Source organism: Ammospiza caudacuta, chromosome 35 (genome assembly GCF_027887145.1).
Source record: "Ammospiza caudacuta isolate bAmmCau1 chromosome 35, bAmmCau1.pri, whole genome shotgun sequence".
Classification (NCBI taxonomy): Eukaryota; Metazoa; Chordata; class Aves; order Passeriformes; family Passerellidae; genus Ammospiza; species Ammospiza caudacuta.
In genome coordinates this window covers 2,353,442-2,372,062 of record NC_080627.1, presented here as the reverse complement: position 1 = coordinate 2,372,062, position 18,621 = coordinate 2,353,442, and the positions used below count along the sequence as shown (strand labels likewise).

The window sequence follows — 18,621 nt, the reverse complement described above, 5'->3', positions numbered from 1 at the left end:
GAGCCCATTTTGGGTTTTTTCACCCCATTTTTGGGGGTTCTGAGCCCATTTTTTGGTTTTTTCACCCCATTTTTGGGAATTCTGAGCCCATTTTTTGGTTTTTTCACCCCATTTTGGGGGTTCTGAGCCCATTTTTGGGTTTTTTCACCCCATTTTTGGGGGTTCTGAGCCCCCTTTCCCACAGGGACCCCCCCAAAAATCCACTCAGGTTTTTGTCACCCCTTTATTGACATTTTGGGGGGGCTCTGCCCCCCCCAGCACCTCTGAGCCCCCTCCCCAAAATCAACATTTCCTTCAAATAAATACAAATTTCAATAAATGCACCCCCCCAAAAAAAAAATTAAAGCTCTAAATTAAATTATAAAGGTCTAAAAATGAATTTAAATCTGTTTAAAATTAATAGAAATCCCCCCAAAATTAATATAAATTCTACAAATAATTACAAAGCACCCTAAAATAAATTACACCCCCTAAAATTAATATAAACCCCCTAAAATTAATATAAATCCCCTAAAATTAATATAAACCCCCTAAAATTAATAAACCCTCCCAAAATAAATACAAATCCCCTTTTTAAATAAATACACCCCAAAATAAATAAAAACCTCCCGAAAATAAATACAAATACCTAAGAATAAATACAAATTTCACTGAAATAAATAAAAATTATCCTAAATAATTACAAATTTCACTAAAATAAATAAAAATTATCTTAAATAAATACAAATTTCACTAAAATAAATACAAATACCCCAAAATAAATTCAAATTATCCCAGCCCTGTTTGCACCTGGGGGGACAAAATTAAATCAGGGGAATAAAACGAGGGGGGGAAAAATCAGCAGCAACTTTTGGGGTGAAACCCTGAAATCTGGAGAGTTTGGGGGATCTGAGGATTTTGGGGCTGAATTCCCAAAGGATTTGGGGAGAAATTTCAGATTTTTGGGTCCAGGCTCCTCCCTGGTGTTTGGGTGTAAAATTCTGGAGTTTTGGGAGGAATTTTGGTGGTTTTGGGGCAGAAATTCTGTCCCAAAGTTTGGGAGTTTGGGGCTGAAATTTTGGGGGTTTTGGGGATAAATCTCAGAAATTTGGGGGTGAAATCCTGGAGGTTTTGGGGGAAAAATCCTGGAAATTTGGGGCTGAAATCTCCACAGTTTTGGGGACAAACCCTGGAAATTTAGGGGTGAAATCCTGGGGGATTTGGGGAGAAATCCCAAAAATTTGGGGCTGAAATTTCAGGGGTTTTGAGGCCAAACCCTGGGAATTTGGGGCTGAAATCTCCACAGTTTTAGGGGTGAAATTCCAGCAGTTTTGTCCCCAGAGATTTGGGGACAAACCTCAGAAATTTGGGAATTAAATCTCCCCAGTTCTGGGGACAAACCCTGGGAATTTGGGGCTGAAATCCTCACAGATTTGGGGGTGAAATCCCAACAGTTTTGGGGACAAACCCTGGGAATTTGGGGCTGAAATCTCCACAGTTTTGGGGACAAACCCTGGAAATTTGGGGGTGAAATCTTGGGGGTTTTGGGGAAAATCCCAGAAATTTGGGGCTGAAATCCCCATGAGTTTGGGAACAAACTTTGGGGTTTTGGGGCTGAAATCTTCACAGTTTTGGGTTCCAGCCCCGACAGTTTTGGGGACAAACCCCAGAGATTTGGGGGTGAAATCCCCACAGTTTTAGGGCTGAAATCCCCACATTTTGGGGTCTAAAACCCCAACAGTTTGGGGGTGATCCCTGCTCCTTTTCAGTCCAAATCCTGGCATTTTTGGCTCCAATTCCTGATGATTTTGGTTCCAGTCTTGATGATTTTGCTTCCAATCCTGATGATTTTGGTTCCAGTCTTGATGATTTTGCTTCCAATCCTGATGATTTTGGTTCCAATTCCTGATGATTTTGGTTCCAATTCCTGATGATTTTGGTTCCAATTCCTGATGGTTTTGGTTCCAATCCTGATGATTTTCGCTCCAATTCCCGGCGATTTTGGCGGCTCTGAGCTCCGGCGATTTAGGGGTGAAATCCCAACAGTTGTGGCCCCAAACCCCCCCAGCAGTTTGGGGTGAAATCCCAGCAGTTTTGGGGTGAAATCCCAACGGTTTGGGGTGAAATCCCAACCTTGGGCTCCAGTCCCACCAGTTTGGGACCAAAACTCTCCCAGTTCTGGCTCCAGTCCAAGGCTGAACCCCTGCCCAGTTCCTCTCCTGATTCCAGTCCCAGTCCTGCCCATCCCAATCCGAACCCAGTCCAATCCCAGGCCAATCCCAGTTCAATCCCAGTCCAATCCCAGTCCAATCCCGTTCTGTTTCCTGATCCCAATCCCATCCCAGTCCAATCCCAATCCTGTTTATCCCGGTCCCATCCTAACCCAAATCCCACCGCAGTCCCAATCCTGATTCCGTCCCGATCTAATCCCATCCTGACCCCAACCCTGATCCCAGTCCTGACCCCAACCCTGATCCCATCCCGATCCCGTTCTGACCCCAACCCTGACCCCAAACCCCGATCCCATCACGCGTAGGCCGACTCGCTGCTCTGCGTCCTGCCCAGCGCGGGCACCGATCTCATCGCGATCCAACCCCAATCCCAACCCCAATCCCACCCCAATCCCAAACCTGTCCATCCCAATCCCAAACCCCGATCCCATCACACGTAGGCCGACTCGCTGCTCTGCGTCCTGCCCAGCGCCGGCACCGATCTCATCCATCCCAAATCCCAATCCATCCCCAATCCTGACCCCAAACCCCGATCCCATCACGCGTAGGCCGACTCGCTGCTCTGCGTCCTGCCCAGCGCGGGCACCGATCCCAATCCCACGCCAATCTCAACCCCATCCCGACCCCAATCCCATCCCAATCCCATGCCAGTCTCAATCCCGTCCTGACCCCAATCCCAACCCCAATCCTGACCCCAAACCCCGATCCCATCACGCGTAGGCCGACTCGCTGCTCTGCGTCCTGCCCAGCGTGGGCACCAATCTCAAGCCCGTCCTGACCCCAATCCCACCCCAATCCCAACCCCAAATCCCATCACGCGTAGGCCGACTCGCTGCTCTGCGTCCTGCCCAGCGCGGGCACCGATCCCATCCCAATCCCACGCCAATCTCAATCCCATCCTGACCCCAATCCCACCCCAATTCTGACCCCAAACCCCGATCCCATCACACGTAGGCCGACTCGCTGCTCTGCGTCCTGCCCAGCGCGGGCACCGTTCCCGTCCCCGCCGTCCCCGTCCCCGCCGCCGTCTCCCTGCGGCGCGCGTCCCCCAGGCTCTTGCGGCGCGCGCGGGCCCCGCGGACGGCGGCGCGCACCTTGCGCCAGCCCAGGTGGTTGAGCTCGGCCAGGTTGAGCAGCACGCAGACGCCCGAGACGGCGAACATGAACACCAGGAAGACGCTCTTCTCGGTGGGCCGCGACACGTAGCACTCCACCTCCTTGACGCACGGGTAGCGGTCGCACTCGAAGATGGCCGGCACGTTGAAACCGTACAGGAAGTACTGCCCGCCCAGGAAGCCGATCTCCAGCGCGTTCCTGAACACCACCTGGGCACAGAGGGACAGGTGAGGGACAGGTGAGAGGGGCTGGGGATCTCCAGCGCGTTCCTGAACACCACCTGGGCACAGAGGGACAGGTGAGAGGGGCTGGGGATCTCCAGCGCGTTCCTGAACACCACCTGGGCACAGAGAGACAGGTGAGGGACAGGTGAGAGGGGCTGGAGATCTCCAGCGTGTTCCTGAACACCACCTGGGCACAGAGGGACAGGTGAGAGGGGCTGGGGATCTCCAGCGCGTTCCTGAACACCACCTGGGCACAGAGAGACAGGTGAGGGACAGGTGAGAGGGGCTGGGGATCTCCAGGGTGTTCCTGAACACCACCTGGGCACAGAGAGACAGGTGAGGGACAGGTGAGAGGGGCTGGGGATCTCCAGCGCGTTCCTGAACACCACCTGGGCACAGAGGGACAGGTGAGAGGGGCTGGAGATCTCCAGTGCGTTCCTGAACACCACCTGGGCACAAAATTGCCACAAAATGGACACCTCTGTGCACCCACCTGTATGACGTAGAAGCGGGAGATGCCCTCCTGCCGCTTCCCCTTGGCGCTGCGCGCCGCCGCCCTCCCCGGTGCCATCCCCACCTCAGGGGGCTCCTCCTTGGGCACCCCGCCAGGTGTTTTTACACCTCTTATTTTTTAACTATTTATATTTTTACTTATTTCTACTTCTGCCTCTATATTTTTTAACCTCTATTTTTAGGGTTTTTTTTTTTTTTTTTTTTTCACCCGTTTTCCCCCGCTTCACCCACCTGTATGACGTAGAAGCGGGAGATGCCCTCCTGCCGCTTCCCCTTGGCGCCACGTGCCGGTGCCCTCACCGGTGCCATGCCCACCTCCTCCTTGGGCACCCCACCAGGTGTTTTTACACCTCTATTTTTTATTATTTACATTTTTACTTATTTCTACTTCTGCCTCTATATTTTTAGGGTTTTTTTTTTACCTGTATTTTTAGGGTTTTTTCCACCCGTTTTCCCCCGCTTCACCCACCTGTATGACGTAGAACCTGGAGATGCCCTCCTGCCGCTTCCCCTTGGCGCCGCGCGCCGCCGCCCTCGGTGCCGCCGCGCCCAGCTCGGGGGGCTCCTCCTTGGGCACCCCCTCGGCGCCCAGGCCGCCGTTGGGGCGCGGCCGGCGCGGCTCCAGCAGCGGCTGCAGGAAGGAGCAGCGGCGCTCGCGCTGCTTGGCCGCCTGGTGCACCGAGTAGGTGATGAAGCACAGGCTGGGCGTGCACACCAGGATGATCTGGAACACCTGCGGCGCAAAGAACCCGGGGTAAAAATAAAAAACCCGTTCGGGTTTGAGCGGAATTCACGTCCCGGAGCGCGGGGGATCGGCGTGCGGGCTGGCTGCAGAGCCTGAGCGCGGAGAAACGGCCTGAGGGATGGACAGAGGGACGGGGAGTGACCAGCAGGGTCCTGGGGATGGACAGAGGGACAGGGAGTGACCAGCAGGGTGCTGGAGATGGACAGAAGGACAGGGAGTGACCACGAGGGTCCTGGGGATGGACAGAGGGACGGGGAGTGACCAGCAGGGTGCTGGAGATGGACAGAGGGACGGGGAGTGACCAGCAGGGTCCTGGGGATGGACAGAGGGACAGGGAGTGACCACGAGGGTGCTGGGGATGGACAGAGGGACAGGGAGTGACCAGCAGGGTCCTGGGGATGGACAGAGGGACAGGGAGTGACCACGAGAATCCAGGGAATGACCAGCAGGGTCAGCAGGGACAGGGAGTGACCAGCAGGGTCCTGGGGATGGACAGAGGGACAGGGAGTGACCATGAGGGTCCTGGGGATGGACAGAGGGACAGGGAGTGACCAGCAGGGACAGGGAGTGACCAGCAGGGTCCTGGAGATGGACAGAGGGACAGGGAATGACCAGCAGGGTCCTGGAGATGGACAGAGGGACAGGGAGTGACCATGAGGGTCCTGGGGATGGACAGAGGGACAGGGAGTGACCACAAGGGTGCTGGGGATGGACAGAAGGACAGGGAGTGACCACGAGGGTGCTGGGGATGGACAGAGGGACAGGGAGTGACCAGCAGGGTCCTGGAGATGGACAGAGGGACAGGGAGTGACCATGAGGGTCCTGGGGATGGACAGAGGGACAGGGAGTGACCAGCAGGGTCCTGGAGATGGACAGAGGGACAGGGAGTGACCAGCAGGGTCCTGGAGATGGACAGAGGGACAGGGAGTGACCAGCAGGGTCCTGGGGATGGACAGAGGGACAGGGAGTGACCATGAGGGTCCTGCGGATGGACAGAGGGACAGGGAGTGACCAGCAGGGACAGGGAGTGACCAGCAGGGTCCTGGGGATGGACAGAGGGACAGGGAGTGACCAGCAGGGTCAGGGACACAGAATCTGCTGCGAGAGCGGCTCAGCCCGACCCAGGGATTCTCTCTGGTAAAGAAGAACCAGCAGCAAAAGTCACAGGAAATTCCTAACAATGAAAATGGGAAATTTTGGAGATGTGAAATGTTAAAAATGTGAAATTTTGGAGATGTGAAATTTTGAAGATGAGGAATTTTGAAGATGTGAAATTGTGTGCAGGTGGATTTGAGAAGGAGATAAAAAGGGACCTGAAATTTCCAATTCCCACATTTCATTTTAGGGGAACGATTCCCACGTGCGTCCAGCACTGGAATGAACATTTTTTTATAATTTTCACCAAAGTTTTGGGATTTGATTTTTGGTTTTGAGTTCTGATTTTTGGTTTGGGTTCTGATGTTTGGTTTTGGGTTCTGGTTTTTGGTTTTGGATTCTGATTTTTGGTTTTGGGTTCTGATTTTTGGTTTTGAGTTCTGATTTTTGGTTTTGAGCTGTAATTTTTATTTTTGTGTTCTGGTTTTTGGTTTGGGTTCTGATTTTTGGTGTCGGGTTCCGATTTTCGGTTTTGAGTTCTGATTTTTGGTTTTGAGCTGTAGTTTTTGTTTTTGGGCTCTGGATTTTGGTTTGAGGTCTGATTTTTGGTTCTGACTTTTGTTTTTGGGTTCTGATTTTCGGTTTTTGGGTTCCGATTTCGAGCTGTAATTTTTGTTTTTGCGCTCCGGGTTTTGGTTCGGTTCCCGTGCCCCTCGCTGCGGCCGTACCCAGTAGCGGATGTGCGAGATGGGGAAGGCCTTGTCGTAGCAGGCCTGGTTGCAGCCCGGCTGCAGCGTGTTGCACATGAACATCGTCTGCTCGTCCTCGTAAACCGTCTCGCCCACGATGGCCACGATCAGGATGCGGAAAATGACCACAACCGTCAGCAGGATCCTGGGGAGGGGACAGAAAAGTGACCACCGTGGTCAGCATGGTCAGGGAATGACCACGACCCTCAGCAGGATCGTGGGGAGGGGACAGAAAAGTGACCACCATGGTCAGCATGGTCAGGGAATGACCACGACCCTCAGCAGGATCCTGGGGAGGGGAAATGGACACAGGGAATGGTCAGCGGGGTCAGCATGGTCAGGGAATGACCACGACCCTCAGCAGGATCCTGGGGAGGGGACAGAAAAGTGACCACCGTGGTCAGCATGGTCAGGGAGTGACCAGCGGGGTCAGGGAGTGACCACCACCGTCAGCAGGATGCTGGGGAGGGGACAGAAAAGTGACCACCATGGTCAGCGGGGTCAGGGAGTGACCAGCAGGGTCAGGGAAATGGACACGGAATGACCAGCGGGGACAGGGAATGACCAGCAGGGACAGGGAGTGACCAGCAGGGACAGGGAATGACCAGCGGGGTCAGGGAAATGGACACAGGGAATGACCAGCAGGGACAGGGAGTGACCAGCAGGGACAGGGAAATGGACACGGAATGACCAGCAGGGACAGGGAGTGACCAGCAGGGACAGGGAATGACCAGCAGGGTCAGGGAAATGGACACAGGGAATGACCAGAAGGGACAGGGAGTGACCAGCAGGGTCAGCAGGGTCACAGAAACGGACACAGGGACAAGGACAGCAGAGTGACCACCGTGGTCAGCAGGATCCAGGGACAGGGACAGGTGTGGTGGGGAGGGGTCTGCACCAGGGGTGACACCTGGGTGGCACCTGGGGGATTGGGGTGACACCAGAGTGACACCTGGGGCTGGGTGGGTCCCACGTGGCCTTGTCCCCCTCCCCAGCCTGGCTCACCTGGGCCAGCCCAGGTCTCCCCTGGCCGTTCCCGGTGTCACCTGGGCTCACCTGGCCAGCGCCACGTGGCCGTGCTGGTGCTGCCGCAGGGACCGTGGGCGGCCCTGAGCCACCAGGGTCACCTGGGGCCACCTGGGCACACCTGGGGCCACCTGGGCACACCTGGGGCGCACCTGGGGCCACCTGGGCACACCTGGGTCACACCTGTGCCCCCCAGTCCCACCCGGGTCACACCAGTGCCACTCCAGTGTCACTCCAGTGTCACCAGTGTCACGCCAGTGTCACCTGCTGCCCGAGGGGAGGTGACAACGAGGAGGGGACAGCGGCGGGGGGGAGGTCCTGGGGGTTTGGGAGGGGAATTTTGGGTCCTGGAGGGGGGGGGGGGGGAGGGATTTGGGGGGATTCCAGATGGATTTGGGGGTCCCAGGGGGGATCTAAGTGGATTTAGGGGGTCCCAGGTGGGGACCCGGGGGCATTTGGGGTGGATTTGAGGTGGATTCAGGGGTCCCGGGGGGGGATTTGGGGGTCCCCAGGGGAATTTGGGAAGGATTTAGGGGATCCCTGGGGGAATTTGGGGTGGATTTGGGGTCCCGGGGGTGGATCCGGGGGTCCCGGGGATGGACTTGAGGTGAATCTGGGGGTCCAGGGGTGGATTTTGGGGAGGATCTGGGGGTCCAGGGGTGGATTTGGGGTCCCGGGGATGGATTTGGGGTGAATCCGGGGGTCCAGGGGTGGATTTAGGGATGGATTTGGGGTCCCGGGGGTGGATTTGGGGTCTCGGGGGTGGATTTTGGGGTGGATTTGGGGGTCTCGCGGGTGGGATTGGGGGAGGATCCGGGGGTCTCTGACCTGCCGATCATGGTGGAGTGCTGCTGCACCGCCGCCTCCAGCAGCCGCTCCAGGATGGTCCATTCGCCCATGGCTCCGGCCCGGGGGGCAACGGGACCCCCCGGGAACCCCGAGACCCCCGGGAACCTCCGGGACCCCCCCGGGACCCCTCGGGGACCCCTCGGGACCCCCCCGGGACCCCCCGGTTCAGGCGCGGCGCCCCCCGCGCCCCCCCCGCCCCCCGGGATCGGGCGGATCCAGCGGAACCCCGGGATCCATCCGAGCGCTGGGGGAGGGGAGGGGCGGGACTGGGAGCGACTGGGAGGGGACTGGGAGCACTGGGGACACGGGGGGAGGGGCTGGGAGGGACTGGGAGGGGATTGGGAGGGACTGGGAGGGACTGGGAGGGGGATTGGGATAAACTGGGAGGGGACTGGGAGCGCTGGGGACGCTGGGGAGGGAGTGGGAGGAGATTGGGATAAACTGGGAGGGGATTGGGATAAACTGGGAGGGACTGGGATAAACTGGGAGGGACTGGGAATTGGTTTCACTGCTCCCGTACTGGTCCCGTACTGGTTTCAGTGGTCCCGTACTGGTTTCAGTGATCCCGTACTGGTTTCAGCGGTCCCGTATTGGTTTCGGTGGTTCTGTACTGGTTTCACTGGTCCCGCACTGGTTTCGCTGGTCCCGCACTGGTCTCACTGGTCCCGCACTGGTCTCACTGGTCCCATACTGGTTTCGGTGGTCCCGCACTGGTCTCACTGGTCCCGTACTGGTCTCACTGGTCCCGCACTGGTTTCGCTGGTCCCGCACTGGTCTCACTGGTCCCATACTGGTTTCACTGGTCCCGCACTGGTCTCACTGGTCCCATACTGGTTTCGCTGGTCCCGCCCCTCCGGCGCATGCGCAGTTGCCGCCATGGCGCCGCTCCGAGTCCATGTCCTTTACTGGTACCGGGGGGGCCCAAACTGGGGGGGGGCCCAATTATGGGGGGGGGGGGGGGGGTCCCTGATCCTGGGGGGGTCCCCAGTTATGGGGGGGGGGGGGGGGTCCCTGATCCTGGGGGGGGGGCCCCAATTCTGGGGGGGTGGGTGCCGTTAATCCTGGGGGGCGTGTCCCCAGTTCTGGGTTTGTCCCCAGTCCCGGGTGAGGGTCCCCAATTCTGGGTGAGGGTCCCCGGTTCTGGTGAGGGTCCCCAATTCTGGGTGAGGGTCCCCGGTTCTGTTTGAGGGTCCCCAATTCTGGTGAGGGTCCCCAATTCTGGATGGGGGGTCCCAAAATCTGGGAGGGGTCCCCAATTCCAGGGGTCTCCCCAATTCTGGGTGAGGGTCCCTAATTCTGGTGAGGGTCCCCGGTTCTGGATGGGGGTCCCCGGTTCTGGTGAGGGTCCCCAATTCTGGGTGAGGGTCCCCGGTTCTGGTGAGGGTCCCCAGTTCTGGGTGAGGGTCCCCGGTTCTGGATGGGGGTCCCCAATTCTGGGTGAGGGTCCCCGGTTCTGGATGGGGGTCCCCAATTCTGGGTGAGGGTCCCCGGTTCTGGGTGGGGGTCCCCAATTCTGGGTGAGGGTCCCCAATTCTGGGTGGGGGTCCCCAATTCCAGGGGTCTCCCCAATTCTGGGTGGGGGTCCCCAATTCTGGGTTTATCCCCAGTTCTGGGCGGGGGGGGGTCCCCAATCCTAAAATGGGTCGGGGGTCCCATTTTAACCCCCCCCCCCCACTGCCCATCCCCCAGCGGAGCCTGAGGCTACAAACCCAAGGTGAGCCCCTCCCCCACCTCCCTTTTCTGACGCCCCCTCCCCAAATTCCCGGGGGGGGGAAAACACCCCAAAATATCCGTGGGGAGCCCCCTCCCCATTGGAGCCCCCTCCCCAAATTGCAGTTTGTGAAACTGAAGCAGGAGCTGGAGCGGCGCTTCCCGGGAGCCCTGGACGTGGTGGGGCGGGGGGTCCCCAAATTTGGGGCGGGGGTCCCCGAATCTGGGGGGGTCTGGGGTGGTTTGGGGCTGGGGTCCCCAAATTTGGGGTTCTGGGGGATCCCAAATTTGGGGGGGTCTGGGGTGATTTGGGTCTGGGGTCCCCAAGTTTTGAGGGTCTGGGGTGGTTTGGGGCTGGGGTCCCCAAATTTGGGGGTGGAACCCAGAGGATTTTGGGGGGAACCTTGGGATTTTTTGGGGTGGGGTCTCGGGGGATTTTGGGGCGATTTTTGGGGTTTTTGGGGTGGGGTCCCCAGGGGGGATTTTGGGGGAATTTTTGGGATTTTTTTGGGACGAGGTCCCAGGGGGGATTTTGGGGGGGATCTCAGAGTTTTTTGGGGTGGAATCCAGAGAATTTTTGGGGGGAACCTTGGGATTTTTGGGGTGGGGTCTCCAGGGCAGATTTTGGGGGGATTTTGGGGGTTTTTTTGGGGTGGGGTCCCTAGGGGGGTTTTTGGGGTGGAATCCAGAGGGGATTTTGGGGGGATTTTTTGGGGTGGGGTCCCCAGGGGTGATTTTGGGGGGGATCCAGAGGATTTTAGGGGGATTTTTGGGGATTTTTTGGGGTGGGGTCCCCAGGGGTGATTTGGGGGGGGATCCAGAGGGTTTTAGGGGGATTTTTGGGGGCTTTTGGGCTGGAATCCAGAGGGGATTTTGGGGGGATTTTTGGGGGTTTTTTGGGGTGGGGTCCCAGGGGGGATTTTGGGGTGTCTCAGCTGCCCCCCCCCCCTCACCCCCAGACTGGCCAGGGCACCCCGGAGGTGACGGGATGGTTTGAGGTGACCGTGGGGGGACACCTGGTCCACTCCAAAAAGGTGCGTGCCCCTCCCCCACCCCACCCCCCCATTTTGGGGTCCCTGTCCCAGTTTTGGGGTCCCCATCCCCAATTTTGGGGCGTCCCCCTCCCCAGAACGGCGATGGCTTCGTGGACAGCGACCCCAAACTGCTCAAGATCGTGGCCGCCATCGAGTCCTGCCTGGCCTAGGCCCCGCTAGGGGGGGTGCTGTCGCGACATGTCACGATAGAGCGCGAGATATTGGCAGATATTGCACAGTATCGGGGGTTATCGCGGGATATCGCGATATATCGGGGAATATCAGTGAATATCGTGATATAGCGCCAGATATCGGCGGATATATCCCGATATATCGGGAGACATCGATTGATGTCGGCGGATATATCGGGGAATATCAATGAATATTGTGATACAGCGCCAGATGTCGGTGGCTATATCGCGATATATTGGGAGATATTGATGGATCTTGCCATTTATTGGGTGATATTGGGATATATTTCTGTATATTGTGATATATTGGGAGATATCAGGAGATATCACCAGATATTGTGATATATCAGGAGGTATTTGGAGATATCGCTGGATATCACGATATATTGAGAGATATCAGGAGATACCACCAGATATCACGATACATCAGGAGATATCAGGAGATACCACCAGATATCACAATACATCAGGAGATATCACGATATATCGCGAGCTATCGCCGGATATCCGCCGCCATCGGGACATGTCGCGACAGCGCTGCCCCCCCAGCCCCGCCCCCCCCGCGCTCCATGACGGGAATCGCCGAAACGCCGCCGGCACCGGGCGCTGCCCTGACCCCGCACGGGGGGGAAATGGGGCTGGGGGCGGCACAGCCCACCCCAAACCCACCCAGAATCCCATAAATCCCACCCTGAGCCCACCCTAATCCTCCAAATCCCACCCAAAACCCCTCAGATCACACCCAAAATCCCTTCATTCCACCCTAAACCCTCTGAGCCCACCCTAAATCCTCAAATTTCACCCCAAAATCCCTTCATTCCACCCTAAACCCTCTGAGCCCACCCTAAACCCTCTAAATCCCACCCTAAATCCTCAAATTTCACCCCAAAATCCCTTCATTCCACCCTAAACCCTTCAAATCCCACCCCAAATCCCTCTGAGCCCGCCCTAAATCCTCAAATTTCACCCCAAAATCCCTCTGAGCCCACCCTAATCCCATCCTAAATCCTCAGATTCCACCCTAAATCCTCAAATCCCACCCTAAATCCCTCTGAGCCCACCCTGATCCCACCCTAAATCCTCAAATTTCACCCCAAATCCCTTCATTCCACCCCAAACCCCTAAAATCCCACCCTAAATCCCTCAAATTTCACCCCAAACCCCTCAAATCCCACCCAAAGCCCCTCAGATTCCACCCAAAACCCTCAAATTTTGCCCTAAATCCCTCAAATTTCACTCAAAATCCCCCAAATCCCACCCTAAATCCCTTCATTCCGCCCTAAACCCTCAAATCCCACCCAAAACCCCTCAGATTTCACCCCAAATCCCACCCTAAATATTTCATTCCGCCCCAAACCCTTCCTATCCCACCCCAAAATCTTTTCCCTCTCCCCAAAATTCCCTTTTTTACCCCCAAATCCTTCCCCTGGCTCCGGCTCCTCCTTTCCCCGAGCTGCCTTCGCCCTTTTGGGCCAAATTCGGCTTTTTTTGGGATTTTCCTTCCACAGAACTCTCCCTGACAGGCTGGAAAATGGGAAAAACTCTTTTAAACCACTGAAAATACTCAATTATTTTATTATTTCCTCATTTATTTGTTCTTCACCCTCCATTTTGTGGCCTTTTGGGAATAAAAGATCCAAAATTTGAGCCAGATTTGGGCTGGTTTTGGTTTTAAGTGGTTTTAGGAGGAGCTGAGGGAGGAGGGATGGGGGATGTGCTCTTTAAAATTCCTTTTTATTGCTTAATCCTAAAAACCAGATTTGTGGAATTGTGAAATTGTTCATTTTGGGAATAAAAGGATGGATTTGGTTTGGGGTTTTGGGGTTTGTTTGAGGGTTTTTTGGGATCAACACACTTTGAGTTTTTCAAAGTGTCATCCACTTACTTAATCCTAAAAATAATTCAATCGGGGACTTGCTCCTCTTGGGAATAAAAGATGGAAAACCAAGAAGGTTTTGGTTGGTTTTATGGATTTTTTGGGGTTTTTTTTGGTTGGTTTTGTGGGGGTTTTTTATTGGTTTTGTGGGGTTTTTTTGGGATCCTATTGAGTGTTTTCATGGGAAAAGGGAAATGATGCCTCACTCCCAGCTCTTCCAAACTCTATTTTCTTTCTTAAACGCCAAAACTGAACATCCCAGAGTTGGGAAATTATAGAATTTATGGAATTTTGAGGTGGAAAAATCTCCCAGATCCCCTCAGGCCCCTCACGGCGCCCAAGATGGCGGCGCAGCCTCACTCCAAGGTCTCCCAAACTCTGTCCTTTATCCTAAACCCCCCCAAACAGAACATCCCAGAGTTGGGAAATTATGGAAATTACAGTAATTATGGAATTTATCAAATGATGGAATTCTGAGGCGGAAAAAGCTCCGGGATCCCCTCAGGCCCTCACGGCGCCCAAGATGGCGGCGCGGCCTCACCTCAGCCGACCCCCCCCGTTCCCGCCCCGCCGCGCGCGGGGCACGACGGGAACCGCCCTCAGCCGGGACCCGCCATTTTCTGCCGGGAAAGGCGGGAAGGGGGAGATCGAAGCCGCCGCAGCTGCACCGCGGGACCCGCACGGCTCCAGCGCCGCCGCCAGCGCCGCTCGCAGGTACCGGGGGCGCGGCGGCGGTCGGGGGTCGGTACCGGGGAGCGGTGGGGGGGAAGCACCGGGAAGGCTCCGGTACCGGGGGAGGTGTGGGGGGGGGGCCGGGGTCGCCTGAGGAGACGCTGCTCCTTAGTCCCGCCTTCCGTGCGGTGCCGGGCGCTGATTGGCCAGCGGGCCGCGACGTGATTGGCCGCGAGGCACGTCTATCAAAGGCAGGGCGCGTGAGCGCCGCCGCCCCGGCGAATCAGCGGGGGCTTCGCGGAGGTTTCTGGGTGTTGTAGTTCGCGGTCGCGCCTGCGTCACGCTCAACCAATCAGGCGCTGGGAAACGATCACGTGACGAGGCGCGGGGCGCTGCTGGGAGTTGTAGTCGCGTAGGCCGCGCGCGGCCCTCTCTCCCGGTTTTTCCCGTTTTTCCCGTTTTTTTCCCTCGTTTCTCTCCCCGCGCTCAGGCTGTGACGGCCCGGGATGGCCCGCACCAAGCAGACGGCTCGGAAATCCACCGGCGGCAAAGCGCCGCGCAAGCAGCTCGCCACCAAGGCGGCCCGGAAGAGCGCGCCGTCCACGGGGGGCGTCAAGAAACCGCATCGCTACCGGTAACTGGGGAGACTGGGGGGGACTGGGAGGGACTGGGGATACTGGGAGGGACTGGGAGGGACTGGGGATACTGGGAGGGACTGGGGATACTGGGAGGGACTGGGGATACTGGGAGGGACTGGGAGGGACTGGGGATACTGGGAGGGACTGGGATGGACTGGGGATACTGGGAGGGACTGGGGATACTGGGAGGGACTGGGATGGACTGGGGATACTGGGAGGGACTGGGAGGGACTGGGGATACTGGGAGGGACTGGGAGGGACTGGGGATACTGGGAGGGACTGGGAGGGACTGGGGACACTGGGAGGGACTGGGAGGGACTGGGGATACTGGGAGGGACTGGGAGGGACTGGGGATACTGGGAGGGACTGGCGAAACTGGGAGGGACTGGGGGAACTGGGGGTGTCAAGAAACCGCATCGCTACCGGTAACTGGGGAGACTGGGGGGGACTGGGAGGAACCGGGGGTGATACTGGGGGGACCGGGGATACTGGGAATACTTGAAGGGACACTGAGGGACTGGGGACACTGGGAGGGACTGGGGGATACTGGGGACACTGGGACACGGAGGGGACACAGGTGGGACACAGGGCCACACGTGGGTGACAACGACACAGGCGGGTCTCAGGAGTGACACAGGTGAGTCACAGCGATAAGGAGGGGACACAGGTGAGTGACAGGGACAGAGGGGGGACGCAGGTGGGACGTAGGCTCAGGGAGGCGACAGTGACACAGGTGGGACACAGGGACAGGGAGGGGACAAAGGGGATGGCACAGGTGAGTGACAGGGACATGGGTGGGACACAGGTGGGTCATAAGGACAGGGAGGGGACACGGGAGGATCACAGTGACACAGGTGGGACACAGGAGTGACACAGATGGGACACAGGTGAGCGTCAGCCCCTGGGGGTGTCCCATCAGTGTCCCCAATGTCCCCGTGTGTGCGTCCCCAGCCCCGGGACGGTGGCGCTGCGCGATGGGGGTGACACAGGTGGGTGACAGTGGCAGGGAGGGGACACAGGTGTGTGACAGGGACACAGGTGGGACACAGGTGAGCGTCAGTGTCCCCAATGTCCCCGCGTGTGCGTCCCCAGCCCCGGGACGGTGGCGCTGCGCGAGATCCGGCGCTATCAGAAATCCACGGAGCTGCTGATCCGGAAGCTTCCGTTCCAGCGGCTGGTGCGGGAGATCGCGCAGGACTTCAAAACCGACCTGCGCTTCCAGAGCGCCGCCATCGGGGCGCTGCAGGTGAGGGACACACCTGGGCAGGTGAGGGACACACCTGGGGACAGCTGGGTACTGACAGGGACAGCCCGAACTGGGACAGCGACACCCCAAAACCGACCTGCGCTTCCAGAGCGCCGCCATCGGGGCGCTGCAGGTGAGGGACACACCTGGGCAGGTGAGGGAAACCTGGGGACACACCTGGGGACAGCTGGGCAGGGCTAGAACACACCTGGGTACTGACAGGGACAGCCCCAAACCAAGCTGCGCTTCCAGAGCGCTGCCATCGGGGCGCTGCAGGTGAGGGACACACCTGGGACAGGTGAGGGACACACCTGGGGACACCTGGGACACACCTGGGTACCAACAGTGACAGCCCAAATAGGGGAATTGTGGGCGGGGCTAAACCCAAATAAGGGAGTGTGGGTGTGGCTACACCCAAATAAGGGAATTGTGGGTGTGGCTACTCCAAATATGAGAAAGTGGGTGTGGCTAAACACGAATAAGGGAATTGTGGGTGTGGCTACACCCAAATAAGGACATGTAGGTGTGGCTTCCAGAGCACCACCACGAGGGACACACCTGGACAGGTGAGGGACACACCTGGATACACTTGGGGCACACCTGGGGACAGCTGGGCACACCTGGGACACGCCTGTGAATGTCACACCTGTGAATGTCACACCTGTGAATGTCACACCTGTCCCTTACCTGTGCAGGAGGCGAGCGAGGTGTACCTGGTGGGGCTGTTGGAGGACATGGGGACATGGGGGTGGGACAGACGGACAGGTGACGCCATGGGTGACACACCTGTGTCACACCTGTCCCTTACCTGTCCCCAGGAGGCGAGCGAGGCGTACCTGGTGGGGCTCTTGGAGGACACGGGGACATGGGGGTGGGACAGATGGACAGGTGACCCCATGGATGACACACCTGTGAATGTCACACCTGTGTCACACCTGTCCCCAGGAGGCGAGCGAGGCGTACCTGGTGGGGCTGTTGGAGGACACGGGGACATGGGGGTGGGACAGACGGACACGGGGGTGGGACAGACGGACAGGTGACGCCATGGATGACACACCTGTGTCACACCTGTCCCCAGGAGGCGAGCGAGGCGTACCTGGTGGGGCTCTTGGAGGACACGGGGGTGGGACAGACGGACACGGGGGTGGGACAGACGGACAGGTGACGCCATGGGTAACACACCTGTGTCACACCTGTCCCTTACCTGTCCCCAGGAGGCGAGCGAGGCGTACCTGGTGGGGCTCTTGGAGGACACGGGGACACGGGGGCGGGACAGACGGACACGGGGGTGGGACAGACGGACAGGTGACGCCATGGGTGACACACCTGTGTCACACCTGTCCCTTACCTGTCCCCAGGAGGCGAGCGAGGCGTACCTGGTGGGGCTCTTGGAGGACACGGGGACACGGGGGCGGGACAGACGGACACGGGGGTGGGACAGACGGACAGGTGACGCCATGGATGACACACCTGTGTCCCTTACCTGTCCCCAGGAGGCGAGCGAGGCGTACCTGGTGGGGCTGTTCGAGGACACCAACCTGTGCGCCATCCACGCCAAGCGCGTCACCATCATGCCCAAGGACATCCAGCTGGCGCGGCGGATCCGCGGCGAGCGCGCCTGAGCGCGGCCGGGGAGAATTCCCCCAGATTCGGGCAAACCCGGCAATCTCGGGAATTTCGGGATTCTCGGAATTCCGGGAGTTTCCGGGATCCCGGAGCGCCGCGAGTTTGGGGCGGGTTCCTCCCGTTTTTGTACAATTGGGGGTTCCACGTTTTTCTACGCGAGGGTTTTTTGGGGGGGAACGGGAATTCCTTGGGCAAAAAATGGGAATTTTTGGGGGGGAAAAATCGGGAATTTTTTGGGGCAAAAAATGGGAATTTTTCAGGGGAAGAACTGGGAATATTTTTGTGGGGGATGTGGGAATATTTTTGGGGGAAAAGAGGAATTTTGGGGGGGGGAAATGGGAAATTTTTTGGAGGAAAATGGGAATATTTTTGTGGGAAAAACAGGATTTTTGGGGGAGAGAACGGGAATTTTTGGGGGGAAAACTGGGTTTTTTTGGGAAAAAAATGGGATTTTTTTTTTTTGAAAAGATGGGAATTTTGGGGGGGAAATTGGGGGAAAAAATTGGGAATTTTTGGGAGCAATTGGGAAATTTTTTGGAGGAAAATGGGAATTTTTGGGGGGGAGAAATGGAATTTTTTGGGGCAGAAAATGGGAATCTTTGGGGGGAAGAAAATGGGAACTTTGGGGGGGAAACAGGAAATTTTTCGGGGAAAAACGGGAATTTTTGGGGGGGGCAGGAAAATGGGGAATTTTGGGGGGGAAAAAATGGGAATTTTGGGGGGATGTCGGTGCTGCCCTGTTGGAATAAAGAGAAAATCCCACGGAAAATTCGGGATTTTTTTTTTTTTTTCATTCCCTCCCCCCAAAATCTCTGGGGGTGTCCCCAAGGTGCCACCACCCCTCCAGGGGTCCCCAAGGTGTCCCCAAGGTGCCACCAGGGCTCTGGGGGTGTCCCCAAAGGTCTGGGGGTGTCCCCAGGGTGCCACCAGGGGTCAGGAAGTGTCCCCAAAGTGCCACCAGGTGTCCCAAGGTCGCCGCTGTCCCCTCCCCGCTGTCCCCACCCGGGGCAGAGTCCAGGCCGGGCGGTGCCACCTGTGCCAGGTGTGTCCCCAGTGTCCCCAATGTCCCCAACCCCCCCCACAATGTCCCTTATCAGTCCC

General features: G+C 57.5%; 3 protein-coding genes across 3 annotated transcripts; 2 read left to right on the top strand and 1 right to left on the bottom strand.

The window, feature by feature from the left end:
* Positions 1–3,154: 3,154 nt before the first annotated feature.
* Positions 3,155–8,717, bottom strand: LOC131570519 (gap junction delta-2 protein-like). Its single transcript, XM_058822885.1, has 4 exons — positions 8,507–8,717; positions 6,632–6,797; positions 4,533–4,796; positions 3,155–3,535 (listed from the first exon to the last, which is right to left on the bottom strand). Exons 1-4 carry the CDS (start codon positions 8,575–8,577, stop codon positions 3,155–3,157), a joined length of 882 nt encoding a protein of 293 aa, XP_058678868.1. The 5' UTR covers positions 8,578–8,717.
* A 686-nt stretch (positions 8,718–9,403) lies between these two features.
* SELENOW (selenoprotein W) lies at positions 9,404–13,413 on the top strand. The gene is made up of 5 exons (XM_058822857.1): positions 9,404–9,435; positions 10,217–10,241; positions 10,364–10,417; positions 11,197–11,271; positions 11,367–13,413. The coding sequence occupies exons 1-5, from the start codon at positions 9,404–9,406 to the stop codon at positions 11,439–11,441; spliced, it is 261 nt and encodes an 86-aa protein (XP_058678840.1). The 3' UTR covers positions 11,442–13,413.
* Positions 13,414–13,938: 525 nt separating this feature from the next.
* On the top strand, positions 13,939–17,766 carry LOC131570523 (histone H3.3A). Its single transcript, XM_058822889.1, has 4 exons — positions 13,939–14,052; positions 14,501–14,644; positions 15,741–15,894; positions 17,388–17,766. Exons 2-4 carry the CDS (start codon positions 14,517–14,519, stop codon positions 17,514–17,516), a joined length of 411 nt encoding a protein of 136 aa, XP_058678872.1. The 5' UTR covers positions 13,939–14,052; positions 14,501–14,516; the 3' UTR covers positions 17,517–17,766.
* Positions 17,767–18,621: the final 855 nt, after the last annotated feature.

Coding starts and splice junctions, on each gene's coding strand:
- LOC131570519 (XM_058822885.1), bottom strand. CDS start 8,577: ATGGGCGAATGGACCATCCTGGAGCGGCTGCTGGAGGCGGCGGTGCAG. Junction 4,797..6,631: donor TCTCGCACATCCGCTACTGG/GTACGGCCGCAG, acceptor TTTGCGCCGCAG/GTGTTCCAGATCATCCTGGT. Junction 3,536..4,532: donor CCAGGTTCTACGTCATACAG/GTGGGTGAAGCG, acceptor CTCTGTGCCCAG/GTGGTGTTCAGGAACGCGCT.
- LOC131570523 (XM_058822889.1), top strand. CDS start 14,517: ATGGCCCGCACCAAGCAGACGGCTCGGAAATCCACCGGCGGCAAAGCG. Junction 14,645..15,740: donor AAGAAACCGCATCGCTACCG/GTAACTGGGGAG, acceptor GTGCGTCCCCAG/CCCCGGGACGGTGGCGCTGC. Junction 15,895..17,387: donor CCGCCATCGGGGCGCTGCAG/GTGAGGGACACA, acceptor ACCTGTCCCCAG/GAGGCGAGCGAGGCGTACCT.